Source organism: Pygocentrus nattereri, chromosome 1 (assembly GCF_015220715.1).
Source record: "Pygocentrus nattereri isolate fPygNat1 chromosome 1, fPygNat1.pri, whole genome shotgun sequence".
NCBI lineage: Eukaryota > Metazoa > Chordata > Actinopteri > Characiformes > Serrasalmidae > Pygocentrus > Pygocentrus nattereri.
The window spans coordinates 27,731,955-27,755,500 of NC_051211.1; the positions used below are offsets into that span (position 1 = coordinate 27,731,955).

Genomic DNA, 23,546 nt, shown 5'->3' on the forward strand with positions numbered 1-23,546 from the left:
TTTGAATCTGTAGAATGAACAAAATACGTGGACCTACACTGAATTTTTAAGGTAAGGTAAGTAACTATGCTGAAGCTGAATGTGAAACAGTGTGCAAGTCATTGTATTTTTATCTTTTAGACTACTTGTCTCAGGGAGTGGATCTCTCTGGGATTGATGTCATTGAAAATGACCTGCTGTTTATCAGTCGAGTGCGTCTGGAGGTGGAGAACCAGGCTAAAAGAATACTGGAGCAGGGCATGGAGATTCAGGTAGGAACACACTCATTTATTACTGTCTTTTCTTCATAGAACATTTTGTAAATTATAAAAGATCATAGCAACTGATCACAGGAACATTGTTAGAGCTGTGCAGAACAACTCAAAATAACACCCAAAGAAATTACAGACCGTCTAGAGTTCTCACCCTTCAGAGAAGACGAGAATGCAAAGGCTACACTACAAGATGCATACCTCTCGTCAGAACAGCTGAGCCATTATATAGACATGTTACATGAAGATGAATCTTCTGAAGTGGACTTAAGTACCTTATCTTCTCAGGTACAAGCAGATGCCTCTATACTCGTGTGGACATACATAATACAGCAGATCAGTCCCTTTGAATCTGATAATATTCAGTAGAGGTGCTCATTAAAGTACATGGAAAAGCCATTCAAAACACACATTAACCATTTTTTGAACCCATGGGGAAACAAATGTGTGTTTATTAAGCAGTGTGTAGTAGATTGTCACCAAAAGTGTTGTTTCTATCTGTGCACACCGGGTTCTTTGGAGATTGTGATTTGGCATGACTTGTGGGACTCGGACAGTTGATAACATCAGCACCAAGTGTAATCCCTGTAAGCTTCATACTGCTCTGAATTACTAGCTAGCTAGCATGTTATAAGCTGAATTTATTACCAAAAATAAACAAGCCTTCCAGAGCTGTAGGGAAATTATTCTGACTACACTGTGCGATAAAGCCAACATGGCTGTGTGTAGTGTATACTTTTGTATAAAGCGGTTCTAGGCATCTTAAGATGTGATTACTCCCCTGTTCACTGCCAAGAGCTGTCCAAAATGTTGTTGATGACACTGTTTTCTATGCTTTCCTGCACAGTTCACTGCTGTTCAGGGGGTCAGTGACCTGTTCAGGGCTCAGGTTTATTACAAAGCAAATTAATAGAATTTATACAATGGTGCAGTAATAAGAAATAAGTGTAAAGAGAGAGAGCAAGCGAGGCATTAAATGTTTTGGCTCCCAAGGCAGTTTGATATTTGTTGAAAGGACAAAATGGCTCTTCTTAACATTTGGGTTGTGACCCCGTGACCTAACCTGGCTTTTAAATGCAGAGGGAGCTGGTCAGATTTCTCGCTCGTCCAGTTGTGTTTTTGATGTGCTGCCACAGACTGTCCGGGCACTTCACTTGCCCACTTCCAAGTTGCGCCTTTTACGTTCCGTCAACGTTGCATTAGAAATTAAATATTTTGAAATTCGATTTGTCAATTTCTGACATTTATGTATCGATTCAGAATCGCTCACATCCACATCGCAATGCATCTAAGAAACCCTAACCCTAATTTTATATATTCTTTATATTTATATATATATATATATATATATATATATATATATATATTTCATGCCAGTTGTGCCATTCAGCAGTGTCTTATTTTGAATCTACACACACTCAGAAGCACAAAGGTGTAAAGAATTCTGCAGGTAAGAAACACGTCATGAATTTGATGTAGACTTTTTCTTAGAAGCTTAAGAAGTCATTGGTGATTGAGGCCCATTATGTGGGTAAACCTGAAGTTGATCTATGGCTGTTCTAATTGTTCTGTTGTCTGTTCTGACTCCAGAACCCGTCTCAGGTGGGCACTGCGCTGCAGGTCTTCTATAATTTGGGCAGTCTGAGAGAGACTATCATCAGCGTGGTGGATGGCTACAAGTCATCTGTCCAGGAGAGCATAAGCAGTGCCCTTGACATTAAAGTCCTCACTCAGCCTGCTAACACTAGAGGTTACTTTTTTTTTTCTTCTGTATGTGTTAATTCATATGTATCTATCAGAATTGTTTGTTTTATTTTCCAATATGATACAACATAAAAATAGTGAGATTTCTTGATGAAATTCAGTTACTCAGTTTATAAAATATGTTAATAAAATGTACCTTCTTGATGAATCAACAATGACTACTTGACAATGCTAATGTAAGACATGCTTTTGTTGCTTTGAAAAATGAATGAATATAAAAAAATAACATTCTATACCTATTACATTCTGACCGTTCTAATTCTTACATATACTTGTCTTCTTGCATATAACACACATAACTGTACTTTTTACTACAGTTTTTAGTGTTATTCTTATATTTTCTTTTTTTCTATTTTTCAATTTTTTAAATCTATGATTAAGATTATATAGGGTGAATGGAGGAACAGCAAAGTAAGAATTTTATTGTACAGTGCAACTGCCTGTTTCTGCTGTGCATGTAACATGAATCTTGAATCTTCCATTTAGGTGCTCCAGGTAGGGCTGTAATACCCATTCCAGGAAATACAGCTACCTTTCGTGCTGCTCTTTGGACCAACCTGGAGAAACTGATGGACCTTATCTGTGCTGCTTGTAGCCAGGTATGGAGAAATACTGTATCATTCTCAGTGTCTTTTAATATTAAGTAGAAATGATAGCCTAACTTGTGTAGTTTCAGTGTATACATTAGTCCTTTCATAGTGATTTTCTCATTTTCGTATGTCTCAATTTGTAGGTGCAGCACCTTCAGAAGGTCCTGACCAAAAAGAGAGACCCTGTCACACACGTGTGTTTCATTGATGAGATCGTCAAGGTGAAGAAAAACTATTCTATAAAATATCCTTGCTCTCCCTGCTGTTCTGTATCCTTGCTGTCCCCTGAATAAGTAGTATAACATCCATAATAAGACAGAACAATTTGATAACCCGTAAGCGACTGGTAGATATGCTTAACATTCAGCCACCAAAACGTTTTGGATGGAAATGGTCACTTTTTTGGATGAAAGTGGCACTTCTGTATTTCAGCAGAAAAGTGGAATATTTTGGTTGCTTAAAAAAGGACTGAACAGGACTTACTCTGAAGTGTCAAAATCTAACTGAAGTCCAGTGGCAGAGGATCTGTGCTGTAGGACTGTAGGGATGAAATATTAAAATTTTTAAAGGTGGAATTTTGTACTTGATGTAAGAGGATTCTCGTAGAAAAATACTAAGTGATATTGTGTGTGTGTGTGTGTGTGTGTGTGTGTCTATATATATATATATATATATATATATATATATATATATATATATATATATATATATATATATATATATATATAATATGACATGTCCCAAGTTTTACAAATCTCAAAATAGTATAAAATAAACAAAAAAGGCAAACAAAAAAGCCCTGTGTGCATGTGTGCGACATGTGTGACAATGCACTTGGTTGCAAGCTGGACACCGTCTGCCTGTGAGATTAAAAAACATAAAATAAGTGTCATCTTATACCTGTAGGTTTAGGCATTAACTATCTTAACACAGTCAGTGTAATAAGTACATCTCTGGCGTGTCTTTTCTCTTAGAAATATAAGACTGATGGGTTTTAACCTGTGTGTGTGTGTGTGTGTGTGTGTGTGTGTGTGTGTGTGTGTGTGTGTGTGTGTGTGTGTGTGTGTTTACACTTTTCTGCATGGTCTTGATGATATGGCAAAACCTGTAAGTCTGGTAGTGATATGGAGACTCTACATAGCTATTTAAATGTGCTTTTTAAAACAAGCATTCTAACAACAAGTGTAAAAGCATTCTAGTAGAGTACTGTAGTATAATAGTACAACACTATGGTAGTATTTGTAGTATAATCTTTTTTGTTTTTTAAGCCTTTGTAATCATAACCCCCATTTTTCCCTCTCTGCAGGATGGTCATCCAGATATCTTGTACATTTTCTGGAACTCCATTACTCAAATGCTCTCTGTGGAACTCCAGAAAACCACAGAAGGTAAGTGACAGTGTTTGCATGAGTGTACCCTGTTCTTCCATGCTGGAAATTGAAGGGAGGTAAGAGTTTGACTCTTTAAGTGAGAACTTTTTTTATGAAAACCTTGCCAAAATATCACACAAGCATGGGGAAAGTTAAAGGGGACACATTGTGATCATTTTCACTGTTCATAATTTCATTTTTTGGGTCTAAGCCCTGACTCCCTATGAGCCCAGTGTACAGTGATTGATTTGCTCAGCTGCTCTGTTTTGATTAGTCAACTGCCAGTATAGATGCCTAAATAGGATTTTATTACGAGATTGCATCATCCTGTAACAAAGGAAAAGGGCTGGAATTCCAAGAGGCTTTTCAGGCAGCTGGGAAAGGTGGTTTCTATGGGAGAGAGTTACTCCAGCATGTACTTTGAGCTTTGTGACTTTGCAGGTTGGTATAGACCATTGATTGGTTGGTGTAGTATTTCAGTGGTGTGCTTTTTCATATGAGGTAACTGTTATGAAACAAAATCTTAAGTAATTGCAGTAATTAGAAACTGATCTGAATCGGTCTTATTATATTGGTACTTAAATTACCACGTTCCAACAATAATAGCCATCATTAGATCATGATAGAAATAACATAGAATATGATAAATATTCTACTGAACAGAATTGTTGACGTTCCACTGCTTCCCAAGCATTCCCAAAGGCTTCCAAAACATTTTTGGGAATAACATTCATGGATAACATTCCTTAATGCTCTGTTCTCATGTTGTACTGTGTTGATCTAGCATGTTGCATATAACAACATATTTTTGGCCAAACAAATAAACATAATGGCCTATATTTATCACATTTGCGCGAAAAAAAGGGCTCAAACTACTCTGTCTGATTCACAAAACTCGTGTCTGATGTGGAAACAATGAGATCTAAGTGCCAGTAATGAATCGGCTTCAGTGCATGAAATCGAGCACCAGCCTACCAGCACCTCATATCACATGCATGTCATTTACATGAAGGATGGCTAAATTCATGCAAATGTTTCGCTAGAAAGCCAATAAAACGACAGCATTCAGAGAGTCGTGAGCCAGTGTCCTTACTCGTAGGCAGTGTTTGAGGTCAAGCAGTGAGTGCACTGTTCTCCCTACTGACTAAACTTTGTATTGTTAAAATTACTGTGGCTGCAAGAATAAAATGCGAAATAAACAAAGCAGTATGATGGGATTGCAGAGTGTGATTTATTTTCCTAAATAACATATTTAAACACTACTTGCGATGTATGAGATGCTTTGCACAAGTGTTTTGTGTGGTTTTTTTTTTTTTTTTTTTTTTTTTTTTTTTTTTTTTTGGCCAGTGACAATATTATAAAACAAAAACACAATGTAAGCTGTCTTTAGGGTTAGGAAATGACGTCTGAACCTAATGAAAATAGTCAGGTCCTTTGGCTTTGCACAAATATTTCAAGCTCTAACAGTAATTCATCTATACAAGAAACGATCTTCTTGACCTGCCTGTAGTGAGAAATCAGTCATTTCTGAACTTTTGTTAGTTATATAAATGAAGTTCCATTTTCAATTAATTCTCTTACTTTTTTTCCATCCTCTCTCAAGTGTGTTGATAAAGTGTCTTTTTCCATTCTGCCTCCATGCAGCATCATGATGTTTCATCTACTGATGCAAGAAAGATTAGAGAAAAATGGAACCTGCTCTTTTGTGCTGAACCTCCTGATTGTCATTTCATTTTCTTTTTCTGTAGCCTCCACATTCCTGAAACAGGCTCTGGAGGGAGAATTCCCTAAGCTCCTGAGACTGTATAATGAGTTGTGGAAACGGCTGCAACAGTACAGTGCCAACATACAGGTGGCACCAGTGGGCAGTGGCTCAGGGCTGGAGTTAGATTTGACAACACCTGAGAATGACATTCAGGATCTCTTTACAAGTGCAAAACAGGATTATGAGTGAGTCTGCAGCTGCATACACATGCTTATGAGAAACATGACTGGCTATTTGATGAAACCAGTAATGAAAAAATGAAACCAGAAGTTACTGGAACAGGTGAGACTGCAGTTAATGGCATAAGTAAGGAAGTTTTTTCTTAAAAAGTGAGATAAAAAAGGAACACTGTGTACACCCAAAAGTAACTATAGCCCATCAGACCTATATGAGCTTGTTTTACATCCAATTCTAAAACCAGGGGCATTTAATATAGAGTTAACCCCCCCCCCCCCCTCCTTGGTGGCCCCTAGAGTCTCTGGGAAGGCTTTCCGCAAGAATTCAGTGCGTGTCTGTGAGAATTTGTGCCCATTCAGTCAAAAGAGCATTTGTGAGGTCAGGCACCTCACAAAAGAAGGCCTGGCTCATAATTAGTGTTCCATTTCACCCCGAAGGTGTTGAGTGGGGCTGAGATCAGGGCACTCTGCAGGCAGCTGGAGCTCTTCCACACCAAACTCGGCAAACCATTGTTTTTATGGAGCTCACTTTGGAAACAGGGGCACAGTCAGAATTACCCCTCATTAATATGAAACCTGAAAAATGTCCCCAGATCACTATCCCTCAGTATAACAGATCAAGACTGAAGTCTTACATGATTGTTTTCTAAACTTGTGTATCCAAGAGTTTTACAGAACATATTGTGAACACAGCGCTGTTTAGCTATTTACAGTCACAATTGTACCTTTTAAAATGTTCATTTTTTCAAAATCAGTCATCTGGATTTTTCTATTCTACAGTGACAACATAAGGGCTGTTTGTACTGAATCTGGTACACAGATTGATGTAAGAATAATATTTGTACTTTTTAAGAGAAAACGGATGAACCTGCCCTTGTACTTGCACTGTGCAATGTACAGTTACTGACTGTAGATCATCTGTTGGTCTTTTTATTTCATTCAATTTATGTATTAATGTATGTTATGTATTGATATGACCATGTACGCTTCCTTGACATGTCCATCAGCAAGTTAGTCTGGTGCTGATCTCAGCCTTTTTATTGTTTTTTTTTTTTTTTCCTCTAGTCCAGAGAAAGCACTAAAGAGCTCCCTGCAGCCGTATGAAGCAGCCTACCTCTCCAAGTCACTCTCACGTCTGTTTGATCCAATCAACCTGGTTTTCCCTCAAGGGGGGTACAGTCCCCCTTCCAGTGATGAGATGGACAGTATCATCAAAACTATTGCCAGGTTTGTGCCCCCATTATACTTTTAAGGGTTACAGCTATTATGAGATGTTTGTTGATATGGAGCTAGAGCTGCCTATGAATATTGACTGTATGTATACAGTCATCTGCAAAAGTTTAAGCACCCTGGTCAAATGTTCTATGTAAAAATAAGGTAACACATTGAAATACAACATTTTCTCTACAAATTTTTGTGCACAAAGTTTATTATATTAAAAACAAAAACTTGAAGCCACTACAACTGCAACAAGTTTAAAATGCAACAGAATATTGGTTAACTGGTTTTTAGATCTCTGAATGGTATAGGACCTTCAAAACTATGATCCGTATCGTACCTTAAGCTCATCCAGTGCTGGGCTTCTCCACACTCCACTTTTTTTATTTTTATATTTTGCCATTCTCTTATTTGTCGTATCTTATTGTTTAATGATTTTATTTGACAACCTCTTGGTTCTTTTCTTTCTCTGTTGGTTCTTTTCTTTGTAAAAGCACTTTGCGCTGCATTTGAAATTAGTGTTACATTGTGCCAATACTAGGGCTTAATAGTATCTGTATCAGCGATGGGAATACCAATACACATGACTGACACTACAAAGAAATATCTGATGTGTGCATACGCTCTAGTAGACAGAACTTAACAACACATCAGCAGTGTGGAATGACAAGCGGCAGTAAAAATACTTTAATGGGAAAAACATGTTAATGGGAGCCCTTTACCTTAATGGCTGAGCCTGGCTTTTCTCAAATGATCACTCATTTGCCACTGTGTGGTCACTTACACTCTGAGTTAAAGTTAGTCTTAGTCTGAGTGTTCGTCCACATTGCTATTGAGAGATAAGAAGGAACTGCTGGACATTTAGCCTTGATTTAGCCTTTATCAAGCCTGCTAGCCGAGCCTGTGTGTCCACTAACAGCAGGGTCTCATGGCCTTGTGCTTCAACCAAGCCATGGAAAAATGCTGAAAGTCACTGCTACTGACTCTGTGAACTATGGTTTTATTTATTGAGTCTTGGACTCAAATATAGCAGAAAAGAGGCGCACATATCAGACAAATGACTTGAGAAATTCAGATGTGAAACAACATTCAGTCCCAGTTCTACCAAACCAGAGAAACTGATATATATATATATATATATATATATATATATATATATATATATATATATATATATATATATATATATATATATACATATATACACTGCTCCAAAAAATAAAGGGAACACTCAAATAACACATCCTAGATCTGAATTGGATTTGGAGTCACACACAAAAATAAAGTGGAAAAACACACTACAGGCTGATCCAACTTTGATGTAATGTCCTTAAAACAAGTCAAAATGAGGCTCAGTATTGTGTGTGGCCTCCACGTGCCTGTATGACCTCCCTACAATGCCTGGGCATGCTCCTGATGAGGTGGTGGATGGTCTCCTGAGGGATCTCCTCCCAGACCTGGACTAAAGCATCCGCCAACTCCTGGACAGTCTGTGGTGCAACGTGACGCTGGTGGATGGAGCGAGACATGATGCCCCAGATGTGCTCAATCGGATTCAGGTCTGGGGAACGGGCGGGCCAGTCCATAGCTTCAATGCCATCATCTTGCAGGAACTGCTGACACACTCCAGCCACATGAGGTCTAGCATTGTCCTGCATTAGGAGGAACCCAGGGCCATTCGCACCAGTATATGGTCTCACAAGGGGTCTGAGGATCTCATCTCGGTACCTAATGGCAGTCAGGCTACCTCTGGCCAGCACATGGAGGGCTGTGCGGCCCTCCAAAGAAATGACACCCCACACCATTACTGACCCACTGCCAAACCAGTCATGCTGAAGGATGTTGCAGGCAGCAGATCGCTCTCCACAGCATCTCCAGACTCTGTCACGTCTGTCACATGTGCTCAGTGTGAACCTGCTTTCATCTGTGAAGAGCACAGGGTGCCAGTGGTGAATTTGCCAATCCTGGTGTTCTCTGGCAAATGCCAAGCGTCATGCACGGTGTTGGGCTATGAGCACAACCCCCATCTGTGGACGTCGGGCCCTCATACCATCCTCATGGAGTCGGTTTCTAACCGTTTGTGCAGACACATGCACATTTGTGGCCTGCTGGAGGTCATTTTGCAGGTCTCTGGCAGTGCTCCTCCTGTTCCTCCTTGCACAAAGGCGGAGGTAGCGGTCCTGCTGCTGGGTTGTTGCCCTCCTACAGCCTCCTCCACATCTCCTGGTGTACTGGCCTGTCTCCTGGTAGCGCCTCCAGCCTCTGGACACTACGCTGACAGACACAGCAAACCTTGCCACAGCTCGCATTGATGTGCCATCCTGGATGAGCTGCACTACCTGAGCTACTTGTGTGGGTTGTAGAGTCCGTCTCATGCTACCACGAGTGTGAAAGCACCACCAACATTCAAAAGTGACCAAAACATCAGCCAGAAAGCATCGGTACTGAGAAGTGGTCTGTGGTCCCACCTGCAGAACCACTCCTTTATTGAGTGTGTCTTGCTAATCGCCAATAATTTCCACCTGTTGTCTGTTCCATTTGCACAACAGCAGTGAAATTGATTGTCAATCAGTGTTGCTTCCTAAGTGGACAGTTTGATTTCATAGAAGTTTGATTTACTTGGAGTTATATTGTGTTGTTTAAGTGTTCCCTTTATTTTTTTGAGCAGTATATACTGCTATATATTGCTGCACTTTGTAGTTCTACAGTTACAGACTGTAGTCCATCTGTTTCTCTGATAATTTGTTAGCCCCTTTTACCCTGTTCTTCAGGGTGTCAGGGCCCCCATGGACCCTCACAGAGCAGGTACTATTTAGGTGGTGGATCATTCACAGCACTGCCATAACACTGATGTGGAGGTAGTGTGTTAGTGTGTGTTGTGCTGGTATAAGTGGATCAGACACCGCAGTGCTGCTGGAGTTTTTAAACACTGTCCACTCACTGTCCACTCACTACCTTGTTAGTCAACCTCATAGACGTAAAGTCAGATAGGATGGCTCATCTGCTGCTTCACGGTTTGTGTTGGTCATTCTCTAGTCCTTCATCAATGGTCACAGGATGCTGCCCACAGGACGCTGTTGGCTGGATATTTTTGGTTGGTGGACTATTCTCAGTCCAGCAGTGACAATGAGGTGTTTAAAAACTCCAGCATCCCTGCTGTATCTGATTCACTCAGACCAGCACAACACACACTAACACCCCCCCACCACATCAGCGTTAATGCTGAGAATGATATGCCTTACTTTTGCACAGGCCACATTTTACAGTTACATTTTTTCAGTATGTTAAATTCGGCAAATAAACAGTGAATGTCCATTAAAATTGTGCAGAATAAAATCAACACTACATGTCATTTGACCAGAGCGCACAGACTTTTACATGTGACTGTATGCATTTAGCTGTGATCTGACCAAAAATGTGCCAAATGGTAGACTCTTTTGTCTATGATATGCCTGAAATAAATTGTTATATGAGATGCTTGGGAAAAGGAAATACATTAATGATTAAAAATAAATATGGGTTTTGCTAATTTACATACTGTGTAACATTTAAAGATTATTTTATTCTGTGTAATTGAACTGTGCAGATTAGTGTAATAAAAGTTACAAGTAGTTTATTTCATTAGATGTTTTTTTTTCCCTAATGTTTTAGCTATAATTCTGAAAAAACAGATTTAGAAAAATCATTCTTCTGCTACTAAATGATTCTTAGCTCCTTTCTTTTTACAATCATAGGCTGTGTCTAGTAAAGTTAGTTGGGTTCAGTTACATACTGTATAAGCTATCGCTAAACTAGACAGACAGACACAGACAGACAGACAGACAGACAGACAGACAGATTATGAGATGAGATCATGAGACAGATGAGATCACTAGCTATGATACTATTAGTTCTTAGCCAAACCCAGATGTTCCTGTGGTCTTGCAGTGAGCTGAATGTGGCATTAGTAGACCCTGGATTGACTGTTGCTGTGGCCAAGAATGTCGCCAAGACAGTGCAGCTCTTCTGTGTCAAGTCGGAGCAGCTGGTAAGAACATAATCATAACATCTTGTATGTGAAATATGCGAGACTCTCTGCTCCGTGCTTCACCACAAGCTTCATAGCAGCATATAGTCAGCAGACAGCAGGCTGACCCAGCAAAAGAGGTCTTTTTGCAATGAAATGAGTGATGTAATGAGACAGAATAGTCTTGAGTGCTGTGGCAGAGTTGTTAGTTGCTAGTGAATTTATACACTATCTTCACTCTAGAAAAGAGTAGAAACATCTTTAGCTTAGAATTTCACCTTGAACAGTCAACATCACCACATAAAATCAATAGTTTTTTCTGTAAATGTTTAATGATTTAATGTTCTGAGGTGTACACGTGAGGTAGCACAGTTCATAGCTTAATTTTAGCCAGAGAAAACACAAGTAAATTCTATGTCCAGTGCTTCCACACTTAAGATACTCTTTTTTCTAAGGGGAAAATGATTTGCCCAGGATTACTATAACCTGGTATTATTTCTATTGCTTGTTTTATAGAAGGTCTGTACAGAATCTGTAGCGATGCAGGATCACACAGTCAATGAAAAACAGCAGCAAAAATGAATCAAACCGAATTTCTGGAAAGTTGGTACAGTATGTGAAATGCTAATAAAAATATGGAAGGCAAGTCCTGCCAAAAAGGAAATGAAAATGAAACCAGTAAAATGTAAATGAAAACCTCTTTTTGTCATTTCTTTTTCCAAACATCTGCACAAATATCCTGCCAAAATTTTAAATGAAATGAAATGCCTTCATTTGCAATTTCATTTTTCACATGAGCTCGAGCCATTTGTGACAAAAATAAAAAATAAATTTGAAAACGCCTATTTGTCATTTAATTTTCGTCGTTATTCTGGTTTTTCACAGCCAAATCTAAAATGAAAAAGCTAACAGACAAAAGAAAACACAGACTTCACTTTGGCTTTGGCTTTTCTTCATGAAATGCAGAATACGTGTAAAAACTAAAACCAAAATGCAAAGTGTACTTTCTTCTTTCTTTTTCATAGCGATCGGCTGCAATCAGACAAAATTAAAATGAAAATGCAAAACGTATAAATCAACAGCAAAGTGACAGTTTGTGATTCCGTTTTCGGCGCTGACGCATTTAAAGGAAAATGAAAACTAACATCAGGGCCACCTGCTGGAGATTCACTTTTCATTTTCCAGTTTTCATTTTCTTTTTCTAACTGACCAACATGCAAATATATGTTAATTAGCACTAGGCAGGGCTACGGGGGACATTTTAAGTTAAGCACATTCCTGGGAAAAAAATGAATCTAAAGAGTAGCGTATGTTGCTGCTAAATGAGTCATCAGTGGTGCTTTCACAGATGTGCAGGTTACCCTCTAATACCCCCATACTCTACACTCTAGGTTTTGAACTTCATGCTGGTAACAATCTGGATGGTCATTTTCTTGTTTCGCCCAGAGACATCCTTTCCTATAAATAATCTGAAAGGTTGAGACATTTACACTGTGTATCAGTCCGTTTCAGATAAACCAGAGCCTTGAAAAGTCAGCAGCTCTTCTGGACATTGCTAACCCAGGGCCTCCACTGCACATAGTACAGTATTTACTTTAATTTGTGGATGCAGCGACAACAATTGTGTGAGTGTTTTTTCAAAGTTTTCTTGAGCCCGTCTGGTGATTTCTATCACAGGAGCATGCTTGTTTTTAGTGCAGTGCCTTCTGAGGGGCTAAAATTGACACCCATTCACTTGTGATTTTTAGCCTTGCCCCTTACGTATGAGGATTCTTCTAGATTCCCTGAGGATATTATGCACTGTTGAGGCTGAAATAAAACCTTTGCAATGCCTGGCTGACCCCTTATTTTTAAACTGTATCTTTTCCTGAGGTATTTTTGGGAAAGTGGTGGGCCTTGACCCATCCTTGCTCAGGTATAGGTATATGCTCATTTTATATCAAGAATTGATTGCATTACCTGTTTAGGCTGTTTTTTTTTGTTTTTTTTTTAACATTTTCACAGTGTTCCTACTCTTAAACTGGCCCTTCCCCAAGTTTTTTGGAATGTGTTGTAGGCATCAATTTCAGAAGGAATGTTGATGAGGTAAAATTTTACATATCTTGTCTTTGTACAGTTGTCGTCCGCATACAGGTTAGTGTAGATTTATAAATTACTGCCTTCTGTTTTTTGCATTTTATCTACTTTTCCAACTTTAATAGAAATTAATAGAAATAATGTAGTTAACTTTTTAAATTAATTAAGTGACCTTTATTAGGTGACCCTTATACAACAGGGAAATTTCACCATCGCATTTAACCGACCCCAGTGAAACACTGCATACACACTAGTGACCACACACGCTAGGGGCAGTGAGCACACTTGCCTGGAGCAGTGGGAAGCGCCCGGGGAGCAGTTGGGGGTTAGGGCCTTGCTCAAGGGCACCTCAGTCATGTATTGTCGGCTCTGGGGATCGAACCGGCGACCTTCCGGTCACAGGGCCGGTTCCCTAATTATGACCCTCCTCTGTGTTTTGTCCATCACACAGCTTCAAAAGCTTCAACCTTATCTTGTCCAGTGTCCAGACTTCTGAGCCTCTTTTGAGTGTAGCATCTTTCTCAGCTCTGTACACAGGGTGATGCCAGTCAGGTTATTGGGCCTTTAACAGAGGGGCAGAGGAGGAACGTAGCAGTGGTGAATTCACTGTACCAACTGCAGCAGGCTGTATCTAAAGTAAGTACCACACTAATTATGCTGTGTTAAGAAACACCAGCTGCTGTGTTATCTCAAATCGCCCTCCTTATTGTGCATATTTTCTCAAATACATCTTTTTTTAGTTGTGGCTGATAGCTTATGGTTAATAATAGTAGTGCAAACATTTTGTCATGCATTAGACAGCTATGCTGTACATTGATTTACTTTTGGTGGGATGAGGTATGAGAGAGACAGGAGAGAATATAGAGAAATCTAGTTTTGTAATGGAGTGTTGTAATGTTGGGTTGTCTTTGGTTTAAGACACTGGTCTGAGCGGCTTTAGTGCTTGTAGTTCTTTATGCAACAGTTCTATGGTTGACATTTTTTCTGAACTAATCTTACAATTCTGAACTAATCTTATGGACTTTGTAGAGCAACCTTCTAGAAGAGCGATTATCATAGTAGAAAATTACAGATTAGATCAGACAAAGATTTTGTAAGTAAAGCTATGCCAGTGCTGCTGTGTCCTTAAGCTTCATGAAGGTCAAGAGATCAGACCATAAAGCACACAGTGATGTGTATGGGACAGTGAGTTGGATATGAAACAGAGAACTGTGATGCATAGACTCTAACATGCATGTAAATAATATCCCAGTAGTCTAAAACACAAATGTAGCTTGTACAAGTGTTTATAAACGGCAAAATTCCAGTAGGTTCCCTTACAATAACAAAAATGCAGCCTAGCCTTCATCTTCTTCACTAGGTTCTTAATATGCACTCTAAAAAGAGAGCCCATCATCCATCGAAATACCCAAGTACTTGTAAGAATACACTCTTTCATTTGCATCCCCTCCTGAAGTATGGATGCCAAACGAATCTGAGATTCTTTTGGGGATGAGATTCTTGGGAAAGACGTATGAATTTGTTCTGGTTTTTTTTTTTTTTTTTTTTATTAGCTGTGTTCTAAGAACATCTTAAGCAACAATCAGTAGAAGTGATAATTCATGTTAGGCTCACCAAGCGCATCTTTAATTACATAGAGAATGCTACTGTTAGAGAAATAAACATACAAATATTGAATCTGCTCCATGGGGTGTGGATGAAAAGCTTATCTGAACTTTCTTGGCACTCTTTAGTAAGTTAAAAAGCCTTTCTATAGGCACAAAGTCTCTCAGCATGATGAGCCTTCATCAAGAAGTGTAACCATACACAGTTAATACTACAGGTCCTGTAAATAACATTTGATGTCACATGACTGAAAAGAGAAAAATAGTGATCATGAAGTCAGTTTTTATAGACTAGTAACATTGACACTCTCTAGGGTCATTTTTCCGCTTCTTAAAGAAAGATGTGACTAATCAAGTGCATTCATAGTACCCATGTTAACTGAGTATTTTACTGTCATAAAATACTGTGTTTTACTTACATTGCCATGCTGCAATAAAGGCTTTTTAACTTCATGAGGAGTGCCATGGATATTCATTTTTGCTCACTTTTAAGTTATTTCTAAAATTATTATTGGCAGACCCTCAGCAATTTGCTGCAAGCAAGAATTGTTGTTTACAATTGAAATCTTCAGCTTGCAAACTAGCTAACTTGCTCTTTGTAATGGCATCTGTGCATGATGTTGCATATGACTTAACTGGGGAGTGAGAAATTAGAATTGGAATTACGTAATTTCCAGCGTCTGCACATTTGAGCTGCAAAATGGAGAAAAATACAGACATCTCCATTGGAAAAAAAAATATAACGACAATGTCTGTATGTTGATTAACCTAAAAATAAACCCATTAAAATAAGGCAAACATTACTTTATTACTGTCAACTGTGTAAGCAGCCGTGCTGATTTGACATCACATGTTAAGCTTGGAGTTGAGAACATCTTGACTTTCTTGTTAAGGTGGTTTTTCCTTGAATTTTTCTTAGTCGGGTGGCAGAAATTCAGAATAATGACCTCTAGTCAAAAGCAGCATAACTATATTTAATATTCTTCTTAACAGACTGATGAGACCTTTCTATGTATGTGTGTGTTCAGGTGATTTCTGGACTTGCACTTCCTCTGGATGCAGAGCGAGCACTTACAGCATCTTTGGAGGTAATGTACACATACATACATGCATGCATGTGTATACACACACACATGCTTATGCATCTAACCACAGTTGGCTGAAACTGACATTATTGGAGTACCACTTTTAGCATATTATCAGCAAATAAATGTTGTGTTTAATAAAAGTGGACCAGCGCTGTCCTGCTGGAAGCATCTGAGTAGGTAACTGGCCTGAGTATATTACACCAGTGTGCACAGCACCCTTAAAAACAAATATAACTTCTTATCCTAATAGAAAAGATGCTACAGATTTGATGACCTCTTAAGGATGACCAAAGAATCAGATTCAGAATAAGAAGTGCACTACAGATTGTAACACCTCAAATAAATGACCCTGCACATATTTTAGAGTAGACTGTATGCATGCAGGTACCACCTGACTTAACCACAGAGAGTGAGTTCCTATGATCATAGAATGGCTAAAAACGATCCTTTGCGTACATCATTGTCTACCTAAGAAAATCTTTAACTCTGTCCTAAATGTCAGTTGGATTAAGTCAAAGTTGGTATTTGTCCCATATTAAACTTGTAGAATTAGCCCTTTGGATGGTCTGTAGCAAGTGGTAAAAGTAGTAAAACAGTTTTTTTTTTCTTAATAAATTGGCTTATGCTTAAAAAAGCATGTTTTTACATTACTAAATAAATTCACACATGGTAAACACAACCCTTTAGATGAAATTAGGTGTCTAAAATTATGAAAAGCATGCATTTAATTTTGCCTAGAAGTAATGTATACATTAATGTGTGTAATGTATGACTAATGTATATAGTCATGACAGAACAGATCAGGTGTGCATGTAACTCTGTTAATCTGCAAAGCCCAATTCTAGCTAATGTTTACTATAGTTGGCATGTAGCACTAATGCTAGTCAGTCAGTTATTCTAGTGAATATCTGTTTGACTTTATGATGAAAATAACAGTAAGTTTTATTTGTGTGGCAATTTTAAGAGACCCCTTGAAGGGGGATAGTGGCTTCTAATGTCTAAAGGTCTTTTCCTCTCAAAACCAAGTGTAGTGCTCAGTCCACAAATAACACTCCACATCACCCATCAAAATCTGCTTGTGGAAATTGAACAATAAAGCACATCATTTTAAATGGCCAGGAATCGGAAAACCAGGAAACCAGCAAGTCTGACCTGTTTTTCCACTCGTATTTATGAGCCAGAGATATTTTACTTACCATGAGTATTAACCAAGCAGTGAATTTAAACATATCTCACTTATCTGCAGGCCTGTTAAAGAGTCGGATTCCCAAACAAGTTGATTTGCTAAAAAACCAACCCAACAAGACCTGTTCATGATATATAATATGAACATCAAAGTGATAAAATGATATCAAAGACGTTTTTGCAAAGTATTGTACTGTTACCCTAAATATTTCTCTATTATTTTCTTGTTTATTTTTACAACATAAGTGTTGCTTACAAGCTGCAAATATAGTATTATTATGTGCGTCGTGTTTCAGTCAGTGCAGGCTCTGATGGGCAGTGCAGTCCAGCCGTTGTTGATGTCCGTCACTGACTCTGTGGAAGCCATTCTCGTTACTATGCACCAGGAAGACTTCTCTGGGTAAATACACAGCAAGACATTTCCCCAACTGCGCAGACATGAAAACAAACCATGTACAAAGCAGGTCACTGTATAACAGAAAACATACTTTGTTTTATCTGACCCAATGTTCCTGGAGTATGTGAATAGCCCAGCAGGCTATTTCAGTAAGGTCCCCTTATATATGTTTACATTTAATCAGCACTGGTAACGTTAACATTTGCTGTGTCATCAGTGAATAAATCTGTCAATCTTATATTCTAGCACTAGTAACAAAGTACAACGAATGTATTACACAGATAATGTTAGCATCTACTGATCATCAGTTAAGAAATTTTGTATGTGTATAAACAATATATATATAAATTATATGTAAACAATTACATATAAAGTTAAAGCAGGCTGACACTACCTAATTAGTCTTTTATCAAATGTAAATAAATTGCAGTTTATAAAATTACAGTTTTTCTTTGGAATAAAACACCTTCACTGTAAAACCACTTCTGCCCACCCTTTCATCTTGAAAGATGTTTCGTGTTTTTATTTATTTATTTTTATCATTATTTATCCCATCAAACAGCTTTGCTCTTTTTGCTTTTGTTTCTTTTCTTTATTATGTCACAGAATGATTGAGATCAAATGATTGTGTTTCTGTGCGCTCCAGTCCCCTCCCTGCAGGAGATAAGCCAGACATGCCTTGCTCCCTGTATATGCGAGAGCTGCAGGGATTTGTGGCCCGGGTTATGAATGACTACTTCCGCCCACTACAGTGCCTGGACTTCCTTTATGACAGCACAGAGGCCATTGCCCAACGTGCCATCGCCCTTTTCATTCGCCATGCTTGTCTGCTGCGGCCGCTTGGTGAGGGTGGCAAGATGAGATTGGCTGCTGACTTTGCCCAGGTGAGGATGGTGAATGGGATGATGAATTATTTTAGTGATTTTATCATTGGTGCGACATGGAGCCTTCACTAATCATAAATCCAGAACTATTTGTAACTGGGTCTGTTTCCCACTGTATGATGGGGGATCTGACGATTCTGTACCAATAATGTTTAACCAATCCAGTGGTCTCACCATTTCAGGGTCCCCCTATATATCAGTGGTCCGTGAACTGGGTTATCCTACTTGCCTAAGTACTAAGTTCAGCGCAGGTACTTGCTAGTGGTACTGGTCACACCATTCTCCCTTAGAATCAGGAGTCTCATGGTAAAGATGTCAGGCTATTGCAGAGACAAGAGAAGTACACTTCAATTTGAGTAAAAAAAAAAAAAAGAAATGCATAATGACTTTCAGCTTTAATTTGAGAGTATTAACATTCAAATCAGGGTAATGGTGTAAGAATTAAAACTATTTTCATACATAGGCCTCCATTTTACTTTACGTTTAAGTAAGCGTAATAGGAATGCTATTGGCAGCTCAGCTGTTCCATCCTCAGGTATTTTTTATTCCTTTATTATTTTTCAGTGGAGTATACTATGAAAGCAATCGAAGATTAATGTAATGGTCAAGTCAGTTATGTGACCTTAATCCAATCGAGCATGCATCTCACAGACTGAAAGCAAAACTTATGGTAAAACGGCCCAAGAACGAGCAGCTTTTAGTGGCTGTGGATACAGCCATGAGTTTCAGCACAGCTCAGGCCATAGCCACACATACTGCCTCCTATTTTTGTGGAAATTAGAGTTGTGAACTTCTTGTTGACAAAGCTTTTCTGATGTTTAGTCAGTAAGAAATAAGGATTAGTTGGGGGCGTGCAATGCTCTCCCAATCCCAGCATGAATTGCTATGAAAAGCTATGATATTTAAACTGCATAGAACAATCTTAAAACAATTTAAAGTTGCACTGTAAAGTTCAAAAATAGTTTTGATTTTTATGCATCTTTATTAATATTCTGAAGACTTTTCAGTTTTGTCATTAAGGCGGGGGGGGTGTGAGTTAGAATGCTCTGCCAGTCCCAGCACATTGCATAGACAACTTAAACAGTAGGGATTTTAAGTGCAGACGACTGTAGGGATGACTGTAGCAACTCAGAAGTTGCTTTTTTTCTGCATGTGTGAATTTGACTTCCTCTACTCTTAATTAACATCAAGGTTTAAGTTTTGTGAATATCTGTGTTATGTTTTAGATGGAGCTGGCTGTTGCCCCTCTCTGCAGACGAGTATCAGACCTGGGAAAAGCATACCGTTTGCTGCGTTCGTTTAGGTGAGCATATGTGCACATAAGTAAACATATAAGGAACGCATCAGCTGTAATTGATTGTGTTATACTTGACTGTGTATACTCGTCTGCTCTCACTTTCACTTCTGCGACTTTTCTCTTTTATTAAAAGAGTCATCCTTTCTTAAAACTTATTAGCTACAGATAGTAGAAAACAGAAAAGGAGAAATGTGAGAGAGATGTACTTTTTTTTTTTTTTAATCGTCTCCAATTCCACCCTCTAGTTAGGACTCCTCCAATCATACAATACTACCAGCACTAGGCAGGCAAAGGCTTGTACAGGCTTCCTCCAAGACCTGTGAAGCCAGCCTCTGCATCTTTTCGAACTGCCGAAGACGCAACATCATTAGACAGCTGAACGTGCTCGGAGAAAAGCGCCAACTGCCAGATGTTACATCAGCTTACAGATGCCTCTGCTGGCTAACATCACATGGGGAGAAGGGGGGATCCTGCCCACCAAGATAGCACGTGGCCAGCTGTGCTCTCTTGAACTCCCAGTCACGGATGGCTGTAGCATCACCAGGAATGGACCTCACAATCTCCTGATGATAGGGCCAGTGCATAGACAGTTGTGCCACTTGGGAGCCCGAAGAGTTATGTATTTTAATAGAAATGCAAAACGATTAGTTAAATGGCCCATTTCATAGGAAACCACATTGTCCTCACTTTTAGAGTGAAAGAGATTGATATTGTACGTTTAAAATGTACAGTTAATGTCTGTCCATACAGTCTATATACAGTAAAGTCAAGAAAACAAATGTATATAAATGCATCTATTCAGCCTACAGCAGTTTAGCCCCACCCAATTATACTGAAGTTATACCCAAGTGAGCTAAAACATTATGACCACCTGCCTAATATGTGGTCATTTGTGTAATGCAAAAACAGCTCCAACCCAGTGAGGGATGGACTCATTATGTTGGAGCTGAGGACTCTACAAGACCTTTGAAGGTGCCCTGTGGTATCTGGCACCAAGGAATTAGCAGCAGATCCTTTAAGGCAAGCTCTCTAGCAAGTTGCAAAGAGGAGTTGCAGTGGATCAGACTTGTTCCAGTACAGTCTGGGGACATGCGAGGCAGGTTAACACCTTTAACTCCTGGTCATGATCCTCAAACCATTCCCAAAGAAAGTATGCAGTGGGGTAGGGTGCATAATCCTGCTGAAAGAGGCCATCTGTCATCATGGAATATCACTGCTATAAAGAGGTGTTCCGGGTTTACAACGATGTTTAGGTAGGTGGCACATGTCAGGTTCACATGACCCAGAGTTTTCCAGCAGAACATTGTCTTCTTCCCACAGTGCATCCTGGTGCCATCATTCCCTGGGTACCTGCAGTATACATACTCAGTTGCCCACGTGATGTAAAAGAAGACAGGATTCATCTGTGATCTTCTTCCATTGCTCCTGGGTCCAGTTCTGATGCAGCAGGCACTTTCATTGGTAGACAGGGATTTGCAGGGACCAGTCTGTGGCTACGCAGGTCTATAAGCAGCATGTGTTTGATACATTCCTCCCAGAAACATCATTACAAAGTTTTGTGACTTGTGAAGTAGCCCTTCTGTCAGTAGTTCAGACCAGTCCTCCTGTCAGTAGTTCAGACCAGACGGGATAGCTTTCTTTGCCCTTGCACATCAGTGAACCTTGTGTGCCCAAAACATGTCACCAGTTCATGGTTTGTCCTTGGACCACTTTTTGTAGGTGTGCACCACTGCTGCCCAGGAGCACCCCACAAAGTGTTTTGTAAATTATCCAATCCAGGTATCTGGTCATGACAGTTTGGTCTTTGTAAAAGTTGCTCAGGTCTTCATGCTTGCACATTTCTCCCACATGTAACATATCGATTACTGTTTGCAGATCTTATTGTGCCATTGTTATGACATAACCCACATTATTGACTTCGTCTGGGAGTGGTCATAATGTGTTTTTGCTCATCAATGCATTTCTGTATTTCATGTGCGTGTGTGCGTGTGTGCGTGTGTGTGTGTGTGTGTGTGTATGTTTGAATGTGTTACAGGCCTCTTCTGTTTCAAACCAGTGAGCATATAGCCAGCAGTCAGACAGTGGGTGATCTGATTCCATACAGCACCATACTGCACTTCCTATTCACTCGGGCCCCAGCTGAACTGAAATCTCCTCACCAGGTACCGATATGCACGCATGAAATGACATACAGTGGGGTAAAAAAGTATTTAGTCAGCCACTGATTGTGCAAGTTCTCCTACTTAGAAAGATGAGAGAGGTCTGTAATTTTCATCATAGGTACACTTCAACTATGAGAGACAATATGAGAAAAAAAAATCCAGGAAATCACATTGTAGGATTTTTTAAGAATTTATTTGCAAATTATGGTGGAAAATAATTATTTGGTCACCCACAAACAAGCAAGATTTCTCACAGACCTGTAACTTCTTCTTTAAGAAGCTCTTCTGTCATCCACTCGTTACCTGTATTAATGGCATCTGTTTGACCTCGTTATCTGTATAACAGACACCTCTCCACAGCCTCAAATAGTCAGACTCCAAACTCAACCATGGCCAAGACCAAAGAGCTGTCGAAGGACACCAGGAAGAAAATTGTAGACCTGCACCAGGCTGGGAAGAGTGAATCTACAATAGGCAAGCAGGTTGGTGTGAATAAATCAACTGTGGGAGCAATTGTACGAAAATGGAAGACATACAAGACCATTGATAATCTCCCTCAATCTGGGGTCCACGCAAGATCTCATCCATCCCATGGGGTCAAAATGATCATGAGAATGGTGAACAAAAATCCCAGAACTACACGGAGGGACCTGATGAATGACCTGCAGAGAGCTGGGACCAAAGTAACAAAGGCTACCCTCAGTAACACACTACGCCGAGAGGGACTCAAATCCTGCAGTGCCAGGCGTGTCCCCCTGCTTAAGCCAGTACATGTCCAGGCCCATCTGAAGTTTGCCAGAGAGCATATGGATGATCCAGAAGAGGATTGGGAGAATATCATGTGGTCAGATGAAACCAAAATAGAACTTTTTGGTAAAAACTCAACTCGTCGTTTTTGGAGGAAGAAGTGCTCATGCATCCCAAGAAGACCAAACCTACTGTGAAGCATGGAGGTGGAAACATCATGATTTGGGCCTGTTTTTCTGCAAAGGGGACAGGATGACTGATTCGTGTTAAGGGAAGAATGAACGGGGCCCTGTATTGTGAGATTTTAAGCCAAAACCTCCTTCCATCAATGAGAGCATTGAAGATGGAACATGGGTGGGTCTTCCAGCATGACAATGATCCCAAACACACCGCTCGGGCAATGAAGGAGTGGCTCCGTAAAAAGCATTTCAAGGTCCTGGAGTGGCCTAGCCAGTCTCCAGACCTCAACCCCGTAGAAAATTTGTGGAGGGAGTTGAAAGTCCGTGTTGCCCAGCGACAGCCCCAAAACATCACTGCTCTAGAGGAGATCTGCAGGAGGAATGGGCCAAAATACCAGCTACAGTGTGTTCAAACCTGGTGAAGACTTGCAGGAAATGTTTGACATCTGTCATTGCCAACAAAGGTTATGTTACGAAGTACTGAGTTGAACTTTTGTTATTGACCAAATACGTATTTTCCACCATAATTTACAAATAAATTCTTTGAAAATCCTACAATGTGATTTCCTGGATTTTTTTTTTTTTCTCATATTGTCTCTCATAGTTGAAGTGAACCTATGATGAAAATTACAGATCTCTCTCATCTTTCTAAGTAGGAGAACTTGCACAATCAGTGGCTGACTAAATACTTTTTTGCCCCACTGTAACTGGGCACAGTACTTAGCATATTTGTGTGGCCTAAAGCTTTTGTTTTTTAAAGAAAATGTGTTTTATACTATGTGTTTTT

The 23,546-nt window shown here is 39.5% G+C and overlaps 1 protein-coding gene across 1 annotated transcript in view; it reads left to right on the forward strand.

Moving 5' to 3' along the window:
- cog5 (component of oligomeric golgi complex 5) overlaps positions 1 to 23,546 on the forward strand; it is a 45,524-nt gene that overhangs the window by 18,443 nt on the left and 3,535 nt on the right. Inside the window, exons 7-20 of the mRNA XM_017710643.2 lie at positions 121 to 251; positions 1,842 to 2,001; positions 2,502 to 2,614; positions 2,749 to 2,826; positions 3,912 to 3,993; positions 5,724 to 5,925; positions 6,982 to 7,143; positions 11,062 to 11,161; positions 13,742 to 13,852; positions 15,849 to 15,908; positions 17,390 to 17,493; positions 18,137 to 18,374; positions 19,601 to 19,677; positions 21,707 to 21,833. Of these exons, the coding sequence (XP_017566132.1) occupies positions 121 to 251; positions 1,842 to 2,001; positions 2,502 to 2,614; positions 2,749 to 2,826; positions 3,912 to 3,993; positions 5,724 to 5,925; positions 6,982 to 7,143; positions 11,062 to 11,161; positions 13,742 to 13,852; positions 15,849 to 15,908; positions 17,390 to 17,493; positions 18,137 to 18,374; positions 19,601 to 19,677; positions 21,707 to 21,833 (1,745 nt within the window). The remainder of the gene's footprint in view (positions 1 to 120; positions 252 to 1,841; positions 2,002 to 2,501; positions 2,615 to 2,748; positions 2,827 to 3,911; positions 3,994 to 5,723; positions 5,926 to 6,981; positions 7,144 to 11,061; positions 11,162 to 13,741; positions 13,853 to 15,848; positions 15,909 to 17,389; positions 17,494 to 18,136; positions 18,375 to 19,600; positions 19,678 to 21,706; positions 21,834 to 23,546) is intronic.